This window comes from Pleuronectes platessa, chromosome 5, assembly GCF_947347685.1.
Source record: "Pleuronectes platessa chromosome 5, fPlePla1.1, whole genome shotgun sequence".
NCBI classification, from domain to species: domain Eukaryota; kingdom Metazoa; phylum Chordata; class Actinopteri; order Pleuronectiformes; family Pleuronectidae; genus Pleuronectes; species Pleuronectes platessa.
In genome coordinates, this window is record NC_070630.1 from 28633612 (window position 1) to 28656250 (window position 22639).

A 22639-nucleotide genomic window follows, 5' to 3' on the forward strand; every position below is an offset into this window, starting at 1 on the left:
AAAATAAATGTTAAAATAAATGCTAATATTAACGTTATTATAATCTAAGCGATTTTATTTTTAAGACTTGTTATGGAAATGTGCGACCTTTCTCTAAATCTGTACCCCGTCCTATCCCTCTCTAGACCCTGCTCTTAAAGTCATAGTGGTTTACAGAGACTGAAAAAATCACAGACCTCTCATTCTGTACATTTCTACAGGGCCCAGTGTTCCGGAAGTAAAGCTATCAATATTTATTCATTGACAATTCAGTGGCAGCTTGAGCACTTCCAATGGCATCAAACCATCAGTTTAGACAATAAGTATCTCTACTGAAAGGCTCAGATTGAATAGATTCATTATTATTAGTATAGTAATTATTATTAGTAGTAGTTTATGTTTTTATCCAATTTTATTGACTCCTTTTTTAATGTTTAATTGTTATTGTAGAATACGTAGTCATTGTCAGAATTTCTTATTTGCTTTGTCTATTCCTACTCACTTTTAATTGTACTAACCTGTATGAAAGGTGAAACACAAATAAAGTTTGATTGGTTAATTAACATTATTTGATTCGTATGACCAATTGAGGGCAGAAGAACTCCAAGCTGAAACAAATCCATACTGTTGATCAGCGATATGTGTATTGACTGAAGCTGGAATTCAACATACATGGAGCGGCATTAACTCAATGTCATCTTCATGCTTCTTTTAAATCTTTCTTTATTTCCTCCACCAACCCCTGAGATAAATATATAGGTTGCACGGCTCTTAAATAATGTTTATTTAATAAATGGTATGAATTGTTTTGATTGGCACATGAGCGCTAGTAATGAACTAGTAACTATAAGTAATGGGTTACATGAAAATCACACCCAAAAGATATACAAAAGATACAATACAAAATATACAATATAAATATCATAGGTTGGTATTTCATAGAAAACTGCACTTGTCGTGATGGTGCCCAGGTGTATTTGACCATATGCGCATTCTAAAGAAACATACACATACATCAATAACAAAATATCGATGTGAATAGGTACTTTATATCAGTGCATGTGACACTGCAGGTTTTTAATCTGATCTTTGATCTTTTTGCTGCTGCATTTTTTTTCACGAGCACGAGTGATTTATGGCATTGAATTCTGGGACGTGTAGTCAACAAACCAAAAACTGATCAGACGCCAGAGTACTGCAGTCAGAGATGCGCACATCAGGTTAGGATACAGGAACCAGCGATATTAAAGGCCTGTCCACGTCCAGATGATCAGGTTTGTTAAAGCCTATTCGGTCTGTGGTTAGAGCCCACGAGCGGACTCCGATTAAAACCTCTGATACTGCAGCACACAGGCCTCATCAGAAACTGTCTGCTGTTCTTACACGACCTGCTCTGACTATAACCTGACGACTAACCTCCCTGATCACAGCTCTGGTCCTTCAGCTCTGTACCATCCGTTTCACAACATTGTGCTGTGTGGTGCAGTGATTTGTGACAACACGTCGAAAAGTGACGTCATCCCCGCGGCCCTTAAAACATAATGTGACCCCGCTGTCAGAAGCATCGTCGTGAGATTGGAAAACACTTGATCCTGTGCACCAGCCTCTGCAGGAGAACAGCAGGTCTGACAGTTCAAAATATCAATACAATAAGACCCAGTAGTTGTATGTGACAATGGGCGGTTGTGGCTGAGGGGTAGAGTGGTCGTCCTTCAATCTGAAGGTCGGCAATTCGATTCCCAGTCTGACACATCTACATGCCGAAGTGTCCTTGGGCAAGATACTGAACCCTGAATGGCCCCCCATAGAATAACAAAGTGCTGCGAATAGTTGCACTGTATGAATGAATGTGTGTGTGAATGGGTGAATGTAAAACTGTACTGTAAAGTGCTTTGAGTGGTCATCAAGACTAGAAAAGTGCTATATAAATACAAAATCATTTACCATTTACAATATGAAATATTTGAAAAAGTATTAAGATTTAATTTCTTCTATAAATAAAGGAAAAGTTCAGTAGTCTATACAATTTTAACACTGTCAATGCTTAAATAGTCAACGCCTCATTTACTGCCGCATTGAAGAGAGAGAGAGAGGTGCACTCACATTGGGAGAGCATCATGCTGGCAGCAGCAGGCTCAGTGCAGCTCCTCTGTCCTCTGCACCGCAGGGCAGCGCACAAAGTCCTTCAAATAGAAACATACTTAGCATAGTATCCCACTGGAAGACTTCAGGGATGTTGTGATTCTCATGAAATCGACCATAAGATCAGATAACTCAGGGTTGTGGACACCTCCGGACTGTTTACTGCAGCTTTTAACGCATGCACGTCTCTTAAAGCCACAGCTGCTGTGTGAAGACCTGATGGGACACGCCACACCAGGAAATAGAGGCTGGACAAGAGGGTATAGAATATAATATAGTAGAAAAGAATACAATCTACTATACCGAAGTTGTTATAAATAAGGAATGTTATAATAATGCGTCGATACAAATGTGATATAATACATATAATCAATAATCAATCATCATTAGTCAATAATACATTTGTAATAATCAAGTAATCATTACAACAAAACCTACACCTGCTTTCATACTGTAAAGGTGGGGTTGCTTTGCTTGTGTTGCTGTTAATAATCAATTACCAATAGTCAATAATCAATAATCAGCAGTTAATTAGTCAATGCTTCATAACCTAAACCTGCTTTCATACAATTAAAGGTGAATGTTTAAACCATGACATCATTAGACCAGTAGAGGGAGACAACAATCTGTGATCTTTTCCTTTCCAGTCTGTGTCATCCAGTAATGGGTGTAGTATCGTCCACTCACAGCTAGTTGTCTCATATCCCTGGTCATGTGTCTACAGATTTAACCTAAACACAATGTACACATACAAACACTATCAGGACATACAGTAGTCGAATGTATCCATTATAACCTCATCTGCATGAAACTAATCTACATGATTTCATAACAAAGAAAAAAACTCATAAAGGTTATGAACATTTTATGACACTATAAAGTCATAAGAATATGTGTTCTCTGTTGCAAGCTGTATCAAATACATGAAACCATTGAAGCATTAATATTTCACAACAGGTTCTGTAACAGGTAATTACATTTACAAAGTAGTAACTGATTTCCTGGAATTTATATACAACATGTCCTGACATGTGCAATAATTGGCAACTTTTGCTGCAGAGTTGAACTTTTGTCCTCTGTGTCTTTGCCTCGGTTCAGACTCTAAACTTTTTATTTGCTAGAAGTGGATGTCATCATGTAGATTTTGTGTTAATGTAGCCTTTGTCAAATTAGTTGTGAGGCTGCTTCATTTGTTGAAAAATCTGAAGTTGTATCAACAAATATTTTAGGAAAACGTAGAGAAATGTAGACTTTGTCATTAACTAAATGGTTTAAATACACTCTGGGTATAGGTAGACTCTATGTAAGATAATAACTGTGGCTGCCTCTTATACATTAATTTTTTCTTTTTTTGGGGGGGACTCAGTTTTGTGACTGTATAACTTTAATAAAACAAAAGTCACAAGCTAAAATGTTTGTATTAATATGACTGATGTGTCTTTTCTCCACCATGCAGACAAAATCAGTGACTTGACATTGAACCCTGCTCCTATCGGCAGATGTGTTAACAACTCATAGAGATGAACGCTTCCAAATCATTTCAATGTTGACGTCCTCCAAATAGACAGTGAGCAGCAGTCAGTAGATTCGCTTTAGATGTCATAGAGGGAGTGTCACCTTTCAAAAAGAACGAAACGGTTTCAGGGCACTTTACAAGAGGGATTAACATCCAATTACTCAGGAAATATCTTATTAAACATTACAGAGTTAACTACAGGGACCATGTTAGTGAACAGTGGAGGACCCTGGGCCACACACATACACACACACACAGAGAGAGAGAGAGAGAGAGAGAGAGAGAGAGAGAGAGAGAGAGAGAGAGAGAGAATGAGAGAAGTTTGTGTTGGGGGGGGGGGGGGGGGGGGCTCTGATGTAAGCAGGCTGATCACAGATCAGATGAACGCTCTTCTGATCCATAAACCCTAACCCCAGACCCCCCCCCCCCCCCCTTCCCCCCATCCGCTCTCTCTCCCTCTCTGTCTTTGATGTCGGGGTTGAGTTAGTGCTCGGTCTGCTGCTCTCTTTAGCTTTGTGTGTGTGTGTGTGTGTGCGTGTGTGTGTGCGTGTGTGTGTGTGCGTGTGTATGTGTGTGTGTGTGTGTGTGTGTGTGTGTGTGTGTGTGTGTTGTGTATGAGAACTCGGGCGGCAGCAGCTCTCGCTCTCGCTCTCTCTCTTTCTCTCTCTCTCTCTCTGTCTCTCACACACACACACGGTGATCTGCAGACCGGTGGGTAACACACCACCTCACCTCTTGCTCGCCGGTCTGCTTTCGACTCTGGAACCAACACAACCAATACTTTGATTAAGCGGGTCGTTGTTTTACAGGTAAGAAGTAAGTCTTCATTGCTTTTAGACATGAACAGTTTCTGAACTCTAACGACAGAGAGTATTTCGCTTCATCTAGGATACAGTGAGACACGAGCACAGCAAACCTCCCGCCCATAGATGAATATTATTAAGTATTATGAATAAATACAGCCTTTACTGACGATGCTGAACTTTTAGCAACGAGTTCCAGCAACAGATTGTCGCTATGAGCGTAGCAAAGAGAAGAGTTTGCGACTTTGTTTGCCACAGTCACAATATATCGCGTTTTTAACATATCCAACTAAAGTGTGTGGGAGCTGTGAGAGATTAATTCTGATGAGCTTTAATCAGAGAGCATCAATTAAATCTGCGACTGGTTATTTTAAATCTATGCTTCACAACCTACCCCTGATTTAGTACAGTTAAAGGTGAAGTGTTGGGGTTAATAATCAATAATGAATAGTTAATTAATCTGTGCTTGACAACCTACACCTGCTTTACTTGTGTTGCTGTTAATAATCTATCATTTTAAATTCAGTGACCTCAGAAACTGTGCTTTTCTTTTTTATAAGTTATGGAGCGTATATTCATTTATAAACAAAATAATCAAATGATTACGATCTTAAGTCTTTTATTTTTGCTTCGTTTTTTCCAGCCACAAGTGGCCCATCAACATGGTGTGGATGCTTCAACACACCCTCACACTTTTACTAACTGTGAAGGTCATATACTCAACTCTGGTAAGTGTTATATGTGGCATTTTTCCACAAACCTTTTCTGAACCTGTGTTGTGTTCACAATGGGTGTATAGACTGTCTGTTGAGATGTTGTAAATCACAGTTCATTCCTAGATATTCACCAGCACAATTCATCTCAAAAGTTTTATCTTAACTCATCCCCTCTCAGATTTGTTTTCAAGAATAATTCAAGTTTGACTCCTTTAAACTTATTTTGAGATAGATTACTGTATGATGCATATATAGGTCTGGACTGAGTCTGCTATTATCTGATGTGGATAATAATAAATGTTGATGAAATGCAGGAATCTCTAACTTGCCCCAAACGACTGTGTCCCGCTCAGATTCCTCTGAGGGCCGAGGAGGAGACCAGAGAGTGCAGAGAACAGGAGTACAAGGACCGGTTTGGAAACTGTAAACCCTGCAAGCAGTGTGATGCAGGACAGGAGCTTTCAAAGGTGTGAATTATTCAGACTTTTTAATAACCTCATCTGTATGAACTGAAACTTTTGTTCGAAGCAGTTTTGTTTAAAGTGCTGTGTTCAATCAAGAGCATTTTCGACAGAGCCACTCAGGAAAATGTTGTCACTAGTTTATTTATTCTAAAAGGAACATTTGGTAACACAAGGGATCAATTACAGGCCAGTTTAATCAACTTCCTTAAGCTAAAAATAGATGGTTTATGCCTGTGGTAAAAAGTATGAAAGAGTTCATGAACATATTGGACATCAGTGTTTATAAGAGTGTATCTTATCCAGTGACCCAACATTATTTATCACTTCCTCTCTTTCATGCGCAGAGCGGCCAGGCTGTTTGTAGAGCACCGACCCTTCTTTAATCAGTCACACCCATACTTTTGACCTTCTAAAGCTGAATGGCTCCCATTGTTTTTCCCCGTTGTACCCTGTCCAACTTATTGTCTCCCCTGTTTGTAGTTACAGCCGTGCCTAAGCTTGCTGCTCCCTCTGCGGGGAGAACCATCTTTCTCACCAGCTTGGCCACAGGTTTTTGTGTGCTTTGTACAAACAGGCTTCTAGAGTGTCAGTTAAGGTTGGTAAGCAAAGGCCTTCCTCTCTTTTACCCAGGTTGACAAACACAAAAACACCCCATTTAAATTGTTGATGGTCGACTTAATATTAGAATAGTGATATATCGTGAAATACAGGTCCATAGTGACTGAAGCAGCCATGTGAATAAATCAGAACATCTCTGAAACTAAAAGGTGTACCTAATAAACTGGACGTGAATATATCTGGTCTATACTAATATATTAAACATGTTTTTTGGGCCTTAAAACAAGCTCCAGATATAGATTCTGACCCAATAAATTTCACTTAATTTCATTTGACAATGAGGGATGTCATTGTATCAGAAACGTAATGGGAGCCTTAAAGAATATCCTGCAGATGAATAGAAGTCCATTCACTATATGTGGGTTTAACGACACTACATGTTTTAGTGCTGGTGAAAAAAGTCTGTATTACTCTTTACATCTGTTGAACACATGCATTTAAGCCCAGTTGCCTTTAATCTCTGTGCAAACAGACATGCACTTTGTGGTTGATAATACGCTTCAGTAGTCCTCGTGTTTCTCTGCCAGCCCAACAGGCATGAATGCTGCTCGCCACCCTGGGGTCCTGGTTAATAATTGGCTGCCTCATTCTTTCGCTGAAAGTAGCGGGATACTGGCTCACAGTGGATTCCTGGGCCTACACTCAGAGAAAGATTCCCAGAGAAACGACTTCTGATCCAAGCTCTGTGTCACCAAGACAATCTATCTATATTCAGGAAGGCAGGGCTGAGGGTTGGAAGGGAAGCATACTTTTGGAGTCCCTCTGTGCAGCTGCCATAGAGATCCCAGAGGAATGTGTCCCAGTTTGACTCTGGAAGCCTCTCTGAGGCGGACCGACAAACATCAATTAGCCCTCCAAACTTACTGTAGCTAAAAGAACCATCCACACAGAGTGTGCCTTAAGAAGCCAAAAAACGAAAGCGTATTGCGTGAGGGAAGCTAAGGGAGTGGAAGGGTGTTTTGTCCCCCCGTTAAAACGCTGCTTTAACAAACTCCCACTGTTTCATTCCCAGATCAGATGATTGGCTGCCCTCCGTGTGATTCCCCTCTAATCTCAGAAATATCTCTGCGTCTGAACATGCTTTGGGTCTCAGCCAGCCCGACCCCTCTCCGCTCCATCCGGCTGTTATGGTTGGCAGTCTCACCCGAACTAGATCAGGAGATGGGACAGGGAATTTTATCAATTTGCTTTTTTTGAATGGCTCTGAGGTGAAACCACCTAAAAGTTAAATATAACATTAAACTTTACTGATGATTTTCATTGAAATGATATTTAATTGGATGAAAGTTTCCTTACAGGTTTATTATTTGAATATATCCCTGGTAGTTTTCTCCCAAATGCATTGCTTTATCTCATACACTTGCATAGTTTATAAACTATACCTGCAGAGATACAAAAAGATATGGTCTCTAAGCAGCCAGCGATTCATTATGGAGAATATTTTGGCTCAGTCAGTTTGTGCTTGTTTTGTAGTATTTTTTGCCACTATTGTACCATGTACACACCCTGAAATATATGATCTTTTCTAGGAGGATTAACAGATTGAATATGTATTATTTCATTGATGCTGGCAATTTACAATTGAGCAAGGCTTTTACTTTATGTATAATAATACATGTACTCACCTTTTCATATTCACCTCAACACAACAGATTACCACAGAGTAATGTCTTTCTTTTCGCTACTTAACTAGTCTCAGTGAGCTTTGTTAGTGGAGATAAAAGAAGAAAGGGAGAATTCCTTGATGTTCTGTGTGGCCTGGATCAGAGGGGTAGAAGTTGGCTTCACTTTCCTTTTGTTTCAGTGCTCTGACCTGCTCATGTTTACGTGGCATTAGCCCCCATTTTGCCATGTGATGCCCCACAGACAAAGCTTGTGCCAGTCCTGTGGTGAGGACAAACCATCACTGGGCCTCATCTTCCTTCATATGGAAGTGGGCCACAGAATCAATGTGAGGTAGCTTGCGGTGGCTCTTTCTTGAGGACCAGTTTAGTTTTAGGGTTCCTGCCTTTCCTGTCCCAGTCTGAGATAGTTTTCCTTGAGAAAGGCAAGATCATGGTTTGCAACAGATGGGGCGACCGAATCCTCTTTATTCTGCCTTTCCCCATTTAATCACTCATCAGCCCCCCCACCTCCACTGTTCACTGCCCTTCCCTGCTGAAGAGCAAGGCCTAATATGGAGACTTAATAACAACAGCTGCAAAAGTCCAGCCCTAGATGGTCCACCTCGGGCCCCGCTTGGCCCAAGGGTTCAGTGTCAGGCTCACATGTGTTTGGCTGGAAGCACTGAATTCCTCATCTTCCAGCCTGACAGTACGGTGCCATCACACAATCACATCTTTGCCTCTAACTTCCCTTTTAATTTCTTGCCAGTCAGCCTGCTTCCCCAAACCCAACCCCATTCCAGACTCTTGTGCCCACATTCCACTTGGACTGCATGCCCGGGCAGTGAAATGGGACACGGGTGAGGAGAGAATGAGAAGAGAGAAGCCCTGTTTGAAGCTGACCTTCACATTAATGATATATGAGCAACCCCGACCCCCTTCCTTGTCTATCGTTCCGGCTTTGGATTGCAGTGTGGCAACACTAAATAACAGGAGAGCAGCTGCTCTGGAGCTGATAGTGAATGATCAATGTATGATGTCATGCCTTCAGGGTATTTTCACTGTGGTGTAAAATAATATCAGATGTCAAATAAATGTCACTTTGTGGTTGAGGTCACCAATGTAATTTAGGGGATGTGAAGGTGAAAAAGATCACACTTCTTTTCTTATTCCCAGTCAAATAGTAAATTAGTCTCACTTTTCATGTCCTCCTTAAAAAACATCTAAAATTTGTGATTTTGCTTGATTCGGTTGGACAATTTCTCAAAAGGTGGTTTCACATTAGAACACTCACACACTAGTCAGAAGCTGTGGTCTTAAAGTGCACTTTCAAGTGTTGAACACAAAAGAGTATTCATCGTATTTTCTCCATATACCTTTCTATAATCCTTGCCCCATCCCTAAGTGTTTCCTTTGCTTGCTGGCCTCTCCATCAATGGGACACTCACTGAGTCTGCTCGGAGAGAGTCAAACGAAAACACAGCAATAAACTTGCAATAATACAACAGTGGGTGTCCTCCAGGGCCTTTATTATTCAAATGCCAGGCCTTTCTAGGTCTTGCAGCGGAAGGGCGCTCATTCATACTGAGAGAGTCAGGGAGATTATTACCAGTGTAAGATGGACTCTCCAAAGAGGCAGGCCATTGTTCTGCTCTGATCCTGTGAGCCAGTATCATTCTTTAATTCCAGACCCCCGGTAGTCCACATCCAAGCCCTCTTTTCACCAGCTGCACATCATCCCAAATCACCAACCCCACCTCTTACCCGGTGTATTTCTCCTGTTAATCCCCCCAGGAATGTGGCTTTGGTTATGGAGAGGATGCCCGGTGTGTGCCCTGCCGGAGCAGCCGCTTCAAAGAGGACCGGAGCCTGCAGAAGTGCAAGCCCTGCTTGGACTGTGGATTCATCAATCGCTTCCAGAAGGGCAACTGCTCCACAACCAGCAATGCAGTGTGTGGCGACTGTCTGCCGGGGTGAGAGGAGAGATGCACCACCACCACAAACTCATGTTATTTATAAAATGTATTCATCTTAAAAGATTATTTTGATGAAGAAGACAAACATGTCACAACACACATCAGCATCAGAAGTTGTGCACATCTGATGCTCCTATGTCCATGACAGCTTTGAAGGTTAAAACATGTTATTTTGTTTCTTCAACAGACATTACAGGAAGACAAAATTAAGTGGTTTCCAGGACATGGAGTGTATACCCTGTGGGGACCCTCCACCTCCTTATGAGCCTCACTGTAAGCAACTTTTCTTTCTTTCTTTGACTTCTTCTAAGAATTGGCAGTAGACATCACTGGCTGCACGTTTTGTTGAATGGCCATGAATACGGGCTATTCATCCCAGCCCACAATACGTGATGTTTTATGAAACGACAACAGGGATACTGTTTTTGAAAAGCAAATATGACCCGCTACAGCACACTGTTGAACTCCTAGCCAAATGCTACAAGGACCAAAACTCAAGCAGCAGTGCCACAACAAAGCTTGTATACAAACAACATGACAGCACAAGGTCCTCGGAGTAATCAGAACCACAGCCTTTACAGGGTGGAGCGAGCTGCAGTTCATTCACTGAGCCAAGCAGCTATGCTATAAGTGCAAATAAATGCTTGGATTTATAAGCCGAGCAGCTCAAAAGCTGAAAAGGATACTACAAACATAATGGTGGATTTGCCATCACAAGATTACATTAGCTCCAACTATGTCACTCACTTTCAGCACTCAATTTCGATTAAATCAGCAAACCTCCTTGGACAAAACCTCCATTGATATTTTCAGACAAAACTTTACCTAGCACCGCTGCTCTGTTCAACGTGGTTTTGTTTCAGCACCAGAGTAAACACGCTGGTGAGTATGCTGGTCCAAACAGAATTATGCATTGCCTCCTGTACAGATCCATTATGCTAAAAGGAGGCAGGAGGTGTGTCACAGTAAGTTCACAAAGCAGTGCTCACATTCCAGCAGGCTGCACTTCCAATTAACTTTTCTACTCCAGCCATTGTAAGTAGTTAAGCACAACCTTATGATTTCAGGTTTCCACATAAAACCAACAAGCGACTGAACTTATACCTTTGGTAATTGAGTGTGACTTCCTGATGGCAGAGGAGTCTGCAGCTGTTTCTGCGAAGGCTTATTTGGCAGGTTAAGCATCAGAGCGAACTCAGCCAGAGTTACCCCATGTTGAATAAAAGGAGACAGCTCTGGGTCATCAGACGCAGTTTGTTCAGTAGTCGCTCACAAGTGGATCATGATTTCATTGGACCATCTTGTGTTTATTGTAGATTTTTCTCCATATAATATATATTTGCAAGCAGTATCCCCGCTTTTGTAATGAGTGCTAGGCCTGGGACAACTGGCATCTCTCTGTCTGCTCATTTTTACATCTGTGCAGCTTCCCCGTTTTGATACTGGAGGAGACCCTTGAAACAAAATGTCCATTGTGTCTGAGAACATAGTTGGTAGTCAGCCTGTACACAACTCTCATTGGAGCATTTCAAAATGTTTGAAGGTCTGGTTCCCTCCCTCCATTGTTATCTTGAGGAGAGTGGTGAAAACTTAAAGGGCAGATCATTCTAATAGGCCACACTGGCTCGGGGCAACGGTGCAGCTGTGCATGGGAGGCAGTTGTAGTCTGGGGTAGACTGTAAATCTTCAACCACCCCTCCTTTCTCCTCCTCCCTTTTCCCCTTGTGGCTTTTTGGAGTGAAGTAAAAACGAGATTGTGTTTTATGGATTCCTTTAGCCTCTATAATGTGTTTCATCTGCTGGGGTTTTTCACTATCACGGTAGATCTCAGAAGGCTGACTAGACCATACTAAGACATACAGACATGTAGAGATACGTTCATGCCTTCATTCTATCTCATGTGATAATAATCAAAAGTTCTTGGTATAAATTTGTTTGGTTGGTTAGTTTGAACCATTTAAAAAGTCTTCGAATGAAATAGAGCATTGTTTTTGTAGTTCTTAGCTTGAATACGATAAAGAGACATTTCTGTCATTCAGAGTTCAGGATAAAACAGAGAAAGAATACTCTTAAAAGAGTTGGCAGAGACCAAAGTCAAAGTTCCTTCAGAGGTGTAAAGAAGTGCTTCTTTTATTTGGAGTATGTGGAGCTCCATAAAGTCAACAGACAGAGTCTGTGAAAGGCTGTGGTTTATTGGTCTGCCGTGTGTGAAGATAATATCAGCAGGTGAGCTCTCTTCAATGGGCCAGTGTTTATCTGTGTTTGCTGCAGCCACCCGGTCTCTGACAACAGACCGCCTTTGTGTTGTGAGACAGATGATGCTCACATTGGATGAGTTCAGATGGACCCTGACAATGAAGAACAAATATATAAACACAACGGTTAGATATTATGGCTGTGGATCACTAATACAGCACAGCTACATAGTGATCACTGCTTTGACAGACTTTGATGAGAAATGCTAAATAATACAGTTTTCATTTTTCATACACAGCATTTTATTATTTTAATAGTAAGAGAATACCTCTAAATGTGAGAATGTGATTTATGAGTTAGCAGGTGATATTCCCTTTCAGTGTGACTTCATCTTCATCCATAAGCTACACTGAATACAGTGTAACATAGAGTCATTTAATACAAATGTATAAATGTGTAGCTGCAATGATTTTAACATGCTCCTGCTATTAGTTAATTTTTTTTTAATAACTGGTAATAAGTCGTGATCTTGACAGTGTTTACACTTTAATGCTACTCTGTTGTGCTTTCCTTGAGAGCTGCTTTGAGCTTTTCCTCTTTTTTTCCCCCTGAGAAGGAATGTTAATATACCCCTTATCCCTTAACGTGGCTGAATAAAACAAGTGGCCAAAGATAAAGTAATGTTTACATAGCATTACAAAGGGCTCATGGATGTGAAAAGGTCCCCATGATTAATGGACTGAAAAGCAAACAGCAGGACTCACTGAAAAAGATTTGCTCAAAAATAATAGTATTCAAAATATTATAAAACTTTCTCTCACCATTTGTTTTCTTGCATATTGTCACACACATTACGGCCTTTACTTTTACTGTTCTCTGTAAAAACCTTCATCACAAATGCTTTAATCAGGAAAATTAGGTTTTACGACTGATAATGATCATAAACAGTTATGTTAAGGTAAATGAGTCTAGCGTGTGTGTGTTGTGATATGATGAAAAGGGGCAGATCATGGTCTGATGATCTCAGTTTATTCTGACAGAAAGAGCCAAATGACAAAATCCTCCGGTCAATTCAGAATGGTGTTAGTGAACTACGCAATATCTTTAAGCTTGTGACTAAACTCATAAATAGGGATGCACCGATATGGAAATTCTTGGCCGATACCGATATTTAAAATAACAATCTGGCCGAAAGCCGATACCGATATTTGTTTATTTTCTTTTTGTTGTTATTCATTCACCCTTTTGTGCCAGAAAAATAATTAAATCATTATTTAGAAAGCACTATTTAAAAAAATTTCAGCCCTTCATCACTCTTATCTTTTAATGAGCACAGATTGAATCAGATTTATGAAACAATCTTTGATTTAACTAAACTTTATTTAACAGAGACATATTATGCCCATTTTACCGCAAGTTGAAATGGTTCCTTGGGATCTTAATGAAATGTCTGTAACATATTTTGGTCGAAATACCACATGGGTAATTCAAAACAGTACCTTTTTACCCTGTCTAAAACAGCCCTGTTAAAGTATCGCGTCAACACCCTCCGTGGCCCTTCGCGATGCTTGTTTTAATTAAACAGTCGGATTCCCCTGGTCCGCACCAGTTCTCAGTCAGCTGCTAGGCGCCAGCCGGAGGGTTCCCCCAGCGGTCGCCGTAGCTGAGGTGATCCGCGAGAAGGGCCCGACACGCGTCCAGAGTGGCCGCCGCTGACCGCGTACCCAGTCCCCTCCAACGGCCCGCCTTCCGCGCCGGCAATGGACACCGCCCCGCGGTACAAGAGAAAGAAAGCCAGTGACGCTGTGAGGTGCCACTTGATGAGGACCTCCCGGTGCCGCACACTGAGCCTCCGGCGGCGCGGAGAGGAGGGCGAGGGAGGGACTGCTCCCCCAGCCGCGGCACGTGCCCAGCGGTTTTACCACAAATATGAACATCGGCCAATGATATCGGTGAAAGTCAAGTTTATTACCGATAAGCCGATATCAGTAAACGAGGCGAATATCGGCCGCTACCGATGTTCGGCCGATAAATCGGTGCAACCCTACTCATAAATATATTAACATAGAGACTTAAATACGGACATTTGTTGCGTTCCTCTCCTATGTAGTACAACAGCACAAAGGAGGATACGTCCCCCAAAAGTGGATGTAGGAGTACAAACGTTCCACATACTGACTATGGAGAGATAGACATATCAATATCAACTATTTACACAGATTTCAATCAATCAATCAAATTTTATTTGTATAGCCCCTATTCACAAATTACAAATCATCTCATAGGGCTTTAACAGGGTGTGACATCCTCTGTCCTTAACCCTCAGCAAGAGTAAGGAAAAACTACTAAAACCCTTTTAACAGGGTAAAAATACGTAGAAACCTCAGAGAGAGCCACATGTGAGGGATCCCTCTCCAAGGACGGACAGAAGGGCAATAGATGCCACGTGTAGGAAAACATCATCAAGATTAAAGTTTTTAGCAGCATTGATGAGGGTAAACAAGGATAACTTCAATACTATATATCAAGCGGTCCTGCTGCAATCATAGTCTATGGTCAGCAGCCAGCAAGATCATGATCCATCATCAAGATCGGATCCACTATAGTCCACAGTCATTGTCCATTGCCGCCAGTTAGGATCCATCATCAGCTGCCACCTTGGTCGTGGTGGCAACTGATCCGTCATTCCCACTACGATCAGCCGGCACGACATAGAATCCACCATACTGGATCCACCACCGCGACCTCCGACAAGCGATCCACAAATCGCAATCCATGATGATGTGGCCTCAGCTGCGGCCCTGGATCTGCGGGCGATAAGGCACAGGGACTCCGGGGAAGGGGTCAAGTCAGAAACATGTATTGATGTGATATGAATTACTTTGATGTGATAAGGATGGAGAAGAGGAAGGAGAAGCTGGAAAGAGAAGCTCCGTGTGTCATGTGTCATAAATTCCCTCTGCACCATCAGTAGTTTTTGCCTTGTAATCAATGATACAATGATACAGGCCGAACTTGCGGCTACACTGGGGCTCAAGGTAAATCTGACTGGCTACTGTTTTTTTATGGCAGTACTATGAAAGCCATGTGGCCCACTCAGTAGATCAGACCTTAATACCTCTATGCCTTTTTAAACTAAATGCCTCCTATTTTAGAACATAGGACAAGTTAAGTTCTGCCGCACTAATTAATGCATAGCACCAGTTGATGTTATCAACCTTCTAGACCTATAGCAGCATACCTAAGAGCAGGTCTAAGACTGGACCAGCTCTAACTTTAAGCTCTATCAAAAAGGAAGGTGTTAAGCCTACTCTTAAATGTACAGATTATGTCTGTGTCTCGATCTGAAAGTGGTAGATTATTCCACGGGAGAGGAGCTTGATGGCAGAAAGCTCTGGCTCCTACTCTACTTTTAGAGACTTTAGGAACGACAAGTAAGCCTGAATTCTAGGAGCGGAATGCTCTAGTGGGTTGATAGGGTACTAACAGCTCTTAAAGGTATAATGGCGCCATATTATTCAGGGCCTTGAAGGTGAGGAGGAGAATTTGAAATTCTATTCTAGATTTAACTGGAAGCCAGTGTAGCGATGCTAATACTGGAGAAATGTGCTCTCTTCTCTTTGTTCTCGTCAGGACACGTGCTGCGGCATTTTGGACAAGCTGTAGAGTCTTTAACGACTTACTGCTGGAGCCTGATAATAATGAATTACAATAGTCCAGTCTCGATGTAACAAAGGCTGTCCTAGATATTTGTTTTAGGTGTGAATTAAAGGACAAATCAGGATCAAAGATCACTCCCAAGTTCCTGACTATTTCATTGGAAGCAAGGATTTCTGAAATCATATTTGTTTATTTCAGAACAAGAAAGCATAATTGTTTTAATATTTAACTACATATGACCAATCAGTGGATTTAATATGATAGTAATTAGCGATGTCTGTCAAACACAGAGTGGAGTTTCCCCCACTGGAATGTAAGGGATGTAAGGGACACTAGATTTCAGAGGTATGATCCCCTAAGAGTATGTGTTACTCAATCCTTATATCATTTGCACTGTTAAAATGGCAGCTAATCCACATGACTGAAGAGTGGGACTTAAATTTGTTTATATCAGCTGGCCAAACTTAAAAAGAGCAGCCTTTTATGTTATACGTTTCCAAAAATGACCAATGATAAACCTTAAAGCTGCACCAATCAATCATTTCACAATCAATTGATCGATGAATGATGCATCGTGGGGTTGTTCGTAATGATGAATCCAAAGTCCAGAGGCATAGATCAACCATGTCTAGAAAACAGTTGCAGAAACAGGCAACTATTGCTCTGATAAAGCGACTGCACAGTCCCTGCTCAACACACACAATGTTAGTGACTCTCTGGTGAACATAATAACTTTAAAGTAAACTTATTTATATCCCACCTCTCAAAACAGCCAAAATCTAGCATCCGTGTGTTGCTATATGTGTCAATTTGCATCAGAAAACATTCAAAAGTAATTTGTTGTGTTTACCTTTGTTTAAAATGTGTTTATCTCAGATGAGTGTTTGAAAAGAAAATTACATGGACCCAAATATTTCAAACAACTGCGTCAGTTCGTCTGTCTTATATTGTGATATTGAGCAGCACTAAACCCAGGATGTTCTATATTTCTGGAAACTTTTGGCACAGTAACACAAAGATGCGTTAATACACTCCTGACGTCTGTCTGATATGCTTTCCTCCAGCAAATACAGTGCATGCTCACATTTGGCCTATTTCTAAAACCTGACCAAACTCTTAATTTCAGAGCTTGTTGAGCACGTGAGGGAGCCCGTAGGCAGAGGTGGGGTCAAACTCTCTGTAAATCATCTTCTGTGGAGAATGAGAGAGGGAGATAAAGAGAGAATCCACCACAGGCTTTTTAGGGCCCGAGCACCGAATGGTGAGAGGCCCTATTGAATCTGTAAGGATTTTTATTCTCTTTGAACTTGTCTGCTTATTTCATTAAGCCTCAGCGAGGAGATGACTGGCCCAAGGCGAAAAGTAATAATCTGTCTCACGTTACCAGCAACTTCTGATTGGCTGAGGAGTGTTGATTATATGAAGTAACTGCGCCTCATCATGTGTTATTCCCCAGTTTCTTTTCATCACTGCGCCTCATTAAGGATTAGCTGTTGTGTCTGAAACCGTCAAATAGGTCTAGTCTTATATTATCATTCACCACATAACTAAAAGATGTGAACATCTGTGATTATGTTGTTAATCAATTATTTATTTCACATTTCTCATCTGTACTTCACACTCATCTCCCTCCACAGGCAGTGGGCGAGTAGACCTGGTGCCGCTTCCCTCAGTGGTGACCAGCCCGCAGGACATGGCCCTGGCTGCAGTCATCTGCAGCGCTCTGGCCACCGTGCTGCTTGCCCTGCTGGTCCTGTGTGTCATCTACTGCAAGAGACAGCTGCTAGAGAAGAAGCCCAGTGGTGAGTATCAGCACCTGTAAGCACTGTCCAAAACCACATTTGAAATCTGAACAAGAGGTTTCAAAATCAAGTTTTTGTGGATGAAAAGTCCTTTGATTTGAGTCTTCAAACCAAACACAGAGGCTCAAAAAAAGCTTTGCAAACTTTTCAGTTACCACTGCAGATGCTTTCTATGGACGAGCCAGGTTTGCATGTGCAGCGAGAACTGAACCTTGAACCCCTTTCCCCGGGTGCCAATAAATTCCCAGTACAAATTGTTCTCTGATCAAGACTTCCAAAATAAAGGAGTTCCAAAATGTGCTTGACTTATACAGCCTCATTAGAAAAACCCAACAATGAAAATAAGATGGAGATAGTGTATCTCAAATATGTCACCTGTGTTGAGCAGCCAGTTGTGTGGAAGTCGCACAATATTGGAAATGAGTTTTTGCTCATCTCATAATTGTGCTTTTAACACAGTAACTGCAGTAGCTACATATTTTAAGTGGCTTAAAATATGTAGCTACATGCAAGAAGGGGTACGCTCAAGAGCCCCTTGCGTGCCCCTTGCGTGCGTTGCCAAATTTTTGTAACTATACGACAAAGCTACGCAAGCCTCACGCAGCCCGCAAGGCTGTGATTGGTCCGCTAACTACATCCTTTCCGGAGTCACATTTCCGGTTTCATGCCTCATAATACCGGCCGAAACCACAGAAGATTTAGAAGAAAGAATATGGACCAAATAGAAGAGCGTTTGGCAAAAGACGTCCGAAAGTATGACCACTTGTATAACCCGTCATTGACGGAATACAAAGACACGCAGATGGCCTGCAATTCCTGGAAGGACATCTCGGCTAACGTCGGTTTGCATGTGGACGAAGGTATGAAGCTGTGGAGAAAGATCAGGGACAAATTTGTCCTCCAGAAAAAGTAACTAAGTAATAAACAGTCGACGACGACTGCCACACACAAAGAAGGCGTCTCTAAGGTCGTGTTTGACAAAAAACGTTCCTCCACCTAGTGTTCTGGCGGTGAATCGCTTTGCAACACACGCAACCCTTGGAGAACCATAAATTAAAACGGGTCCATCGACACAACTGCGTGAAAAGTTGCAGCCGCAGTTGCAGAACCATGCGCCGGTCTTTATTGTAAGTCGCTTTGGATAAAGGAGTCAGCTAAATGAAATGTAAAGTAATATAATGGACTATGGCCCACTGTATTGCACTACTCAGCCCTGACTTGCCAGCTGTCCCTCAGAAAGCCGCCACATTGCCACGCCCCCCACCCTGAGCGACGCGGTTGAGTCGCACTGTCAACAGTCCGCTCCAAGGCAGTGGGCTTGGCGGCGTGAGTGGCCCAGTCCTTCGGATTTTTTTCTGTATGTGGCCCTCGGGACAAAAAGTTTGGACACCCCTGGATTATATAAAGGTGGATGAGCACGATTTCTTTGCTCTTTTGTCAATTACACAGACAGAGTGCCAATTCATCTGTCAGTCGAATAAGGCAAATAATTAATGACATCATGTTTGTCTGGTAAGCTCACCTGAAACAAAGACTGCGATACAAGCTACCAGGTCTGTATTTTTTTTTTTAAAGTGGTGTTAAGAGAACACGAGTCAAATATTTTGTCAGTAGATTCCACTCAGTCCAAACACGCAGCCCGCCCTTCACCCAAGCTGCTACATCACGCTAACACAGAGGTTTTTAAATTGCCATGAGGCTGATTCTCACACACACACACACACACACACATACACACATAACACACACACACACACACACGAAAATCTAATTCCAGACTGATTTCTGTTATTATTCTTAATAGGAACGTAGAAAAGTGGAGGCTTGCCACATTATAATAAGCATAATTTAGTTTATAAGCCGTCAATAATTGATGTACTGATTTTTAATAAGTCAACCCAGATAGTCAAGGGTATTAATCCTGACTGTTAATCCAGATGTGTGATAACCTCTGACGAGGTGCTCATGTTTTCATCTGCGTATGTTAGCAGAAACTACTCAACCTATTTCCATCAAATCTGGTGGACGGGTGGGCCATGACCTTAGCAAAAACTCAATACATTTTGGTTCTATTCCAGATCAGGGGGCGGACCCAATATTTTAATTCTCAATTTTCAATATTTTCATTGACTTCTCTATTAAGGGGACTGGTATTTATGAGTTTGTGCAGTTCTAATGCATTTAATTGGGACTTGGTGGAGGTATGGACTCTTCCGAATGCCATTCTAGTACTTATTATTATGGAGAAATTATTTAAGTGGTACCAGTAGGGGGTAGATTCTGCACTGGGTAGTTGTAGGTCTCAGTGGTTGATCGTCCTTCACCGTGTTTCCACAGCAGCCTCTCTGAGGTCCCAGGACTGTCCGTATAACGGAGCAGAGCTGTCGTGCTTGGACCCCCGCTGGCTTCACGACTTTCCCCATAGACACTTCTGCCAGTGTCACCTGGGCCCCGGACACTTCTGCGGTAGGACGTGATTCAGACTGATGTGATTTAATGCTACAAACTTCTTGTGAAGCCACAGCCACAATTTTTTTAATGTTTCTGATAACTGAGGATACCTATTATATTCTAAATTCAGCGATTTACTGTCATGTTGGAACAACTGATGATAGTAATGTGTATATCAACATGTCGTGTGAGATGTTCAGGTCCAGTCCAACTTATCCCATCGCTGTGGTGTGATGAAAGGTGCAGTCTGGGCCGCAGCCATGACAACAGTCCCTTCCAGTCCCAGACGAGCCTCAGTGAGGGGTGAGGACTGCAGCTAATTTATTCCCACAAGCAACAAAATATGTCCAATTAAAATCATCATCATCACTATTCAAACTGCCGGTCAACAGCATGACAGGAAACATTTTTCAGTAGTTCAACTGATCCAAACTACACAGGGAATAAACTGTTTCCAGTGAAACACGTACATCTAAGATACTTCACACAATGATGAGAGAACTTGACACAGTTTGGTTCATCTACAGTAAACCTGGAGACAATGCACAGGCTGTGCTGCTCTGCTGCCTTGGGGGCAATGTTCTAATTTCCGTTAATATCAAAGATATAATTTACAGTGGCTAATAACACTCTTTGAGGTGCTGAGAACTAACAGAGGCATATTACCTGTATATGAAACACCACAGGGTGTGGCTGTGAACAGAGATTCACAGTGATATTAACCAAAGCTTTCTTTAACACGTTCCCCCAGGAACCGGGATGAGGAGAGCACACCTGTGCAGCAAGGGGGACACCCAGAGTTTGACACCGTGGAGGCTTGTGGGATAACAAGGAGCTGGGAGCCTGCAGAGCGTTTGCCTCAGTGCAACTCAGAATGTACAGAAAGAATGGAGGAGGATTGTGAGGGTGACAGGGAAGAAGTGGGGTGCAGGTCAGGGTTCTCTCAGTTCACCTGAGAGGAGCAGGCAGATCCACAGTGAAGCTGTGAAAGAAGCACTTCATCCCAAACAGCTCACGTCAACTCAGTTAGGCGAGTCCTTACCTATCTCACATGCAGACCCAACATGACATACCCCAACTGTAAATCATCTTTAAGGATCTGTTTAACTGTTTAATGATCCTGAGCAAAAATAAATCAGCTACTCCAAGTAAATTAAAAATGAGATACCAAAGAGCTGCCTTCACACCTTAAAGCCGTGTTCAGACAAGAACTCCGGATGATGTCCGCAAATTTGGGACTGGACTTTGTCAGGAGTTTGCCTTTAACATATAAACAACCCAGCAGGAGATTCTCCGCTCAGACGCGTCCACAACATCAAAATAAACCCTTCGGCAGATTCAGGAGCGGGGTGGTGCAGCAGCCGGCGGAAGGATATAAAGTATTAAGTCTGCTGAAGAGCTGTTTTTGTTGACAGCACATGAACAACGGCTTCAGCTCTTATCACCTTAAACCCTCTTGACATCTTTGTCGGTGTGTTTCCCCGCTTTTTTATCATCAACTTGCCAACTCTCGGTCACGGTGAATCCTCCGGAGGATCTCTTGCTTACATTGACCCATTAGGACATTCGGTTAGGAGAAACTCTAGAGACAGTGCAGAGCCTCTCAAGGTTTGCGTTCTCAATTACAGCTTCTCTGGAGAATGATTGGAGATTAGTCGGAGTTCAGTGCATGTCTGAAAACTGCTTTAGAGACTGTGAAAGAAGTTTCAACCCCTCTCAAACCCCTGCATATAATTTACCTGTAAAAGACAGACAAGAATAATGTAGGACATCCATTTCATGGACTGGGACATTGCTCTGTGTTTGTGTCCATGCTGAGCAGCTGGTAGAAAAAACGAGAGAGGGCAGCACTAGTTGTTTGATGTGGACGAGACTGTGTTTAAAGTCGGCCGCTGGCTGACTCTGGGTAGATACGTTACTATTCACAGTGTGTCTGCCTTCTTCTTCCTGCTCTCTCTCCAGGATGACATGGACTTGTTTGGCTCGTGTTCCACCCTTGAACCAGCCTGGACTCAACAACAGCCGAAGCCAGATCCCGTTTCAGATTACTCACACCTGCCATTCCCCCTACCACTCCCCCACACACACACTTTTAACTGCCTGCCGCTGACCTCAGAGCCACTGCTCAAAGAAAGAATCTGAATGAGTATGTTCATACATGTAAACAATAGCACTATGGAGTATACTCAAAGCATGAGGGCAAATGCATGCACGCACACACACACACGCACAGACACGCACACAAGCACAGACATACAAAGAATGTGAACTCTCTGGCCCAGAAGGTGAAATTGAAGTTCAATCGCCGACGAGTGTTGAGTCATGAACACGGAGCAAAGATCCTGTACTCTGCCTTGAAAAGGTCTTGCATCTTCAAATGTAGGAAGGAAACTGTACCGCTGAGTTAGCAGCAGGTGTTATGAAGCTTTTTGCACATAAAAGGTAAAAATTTGAGGTGTGAATAGAAGTTTAAAAAGTGATTATGTCGCACATTGAAGACAATCTTGATACTGGACGAGTAAAGAGCAGGAAAGTTTGAGTGATAAATATGTTGTAGATACTGTACAATAGTAAATAGGTCAATATTTTTGTAACATAGACTTGACAGACAGTATGTTTGCTTCTCTTCCAGGTATAATGTTGATGGATGTGAACACTCACTTCCACGTGTCATTTTTGTAAATAAACCATTTGACCAGTTTACATTCTGAG

At 42.1% G+C, this 22639-nt stretch overlaps 1 protein-coding gene across 4 annotated transcripts; it reads left to right on the forward strand.

Moving 5' to 3' along the window:
* The first annotated feature begins 4127 nt into the window (after positions 1–4127).
* tnfrsf19 (tumor necrosis factor receptor superfamily, member 19) lies at positions 4128–22630 on the forward strand. Of its 4 annotated transcripts, none has more exons than XM_053422451.1 (9): positions 4128–4446; positions 5084–5168; positions 5471–5623; positions 9637–9815; positions 10006–10091; positions 17312–17476; positions 19817–19942; positions 20128–20230; positions 20679–22630. In XM_053422451.1, the coding sequence occupies exons 2-9, from the start codon at positions 5103–5105 to the stop codon at positions 20881–20883; spliced, it is 1083 nt and encodes a 360-aa protein (XP_053278426.1). In that variant the 5' UTR covers positions 4128–4446; positions 5084–5102; the 3' UTR covers positions 20884–22630. The 4 variants fall into 4 exon arrangements, with proteins under 4 accessions (XP_053278426.1, XP_053278425.1, XP_053278427.1 ...); XM_053422450.1 differs by having other exon boundaries at positions 4129–4446; positions 19814–19942; XM_053422452.1 differs by having other exon boundaries at positions 4132–4446; positions 5510–5623; positions 19814–19942.
* The last annotated feature ends 9 nt before the right edge of the window (positions 22631–22639 follow it).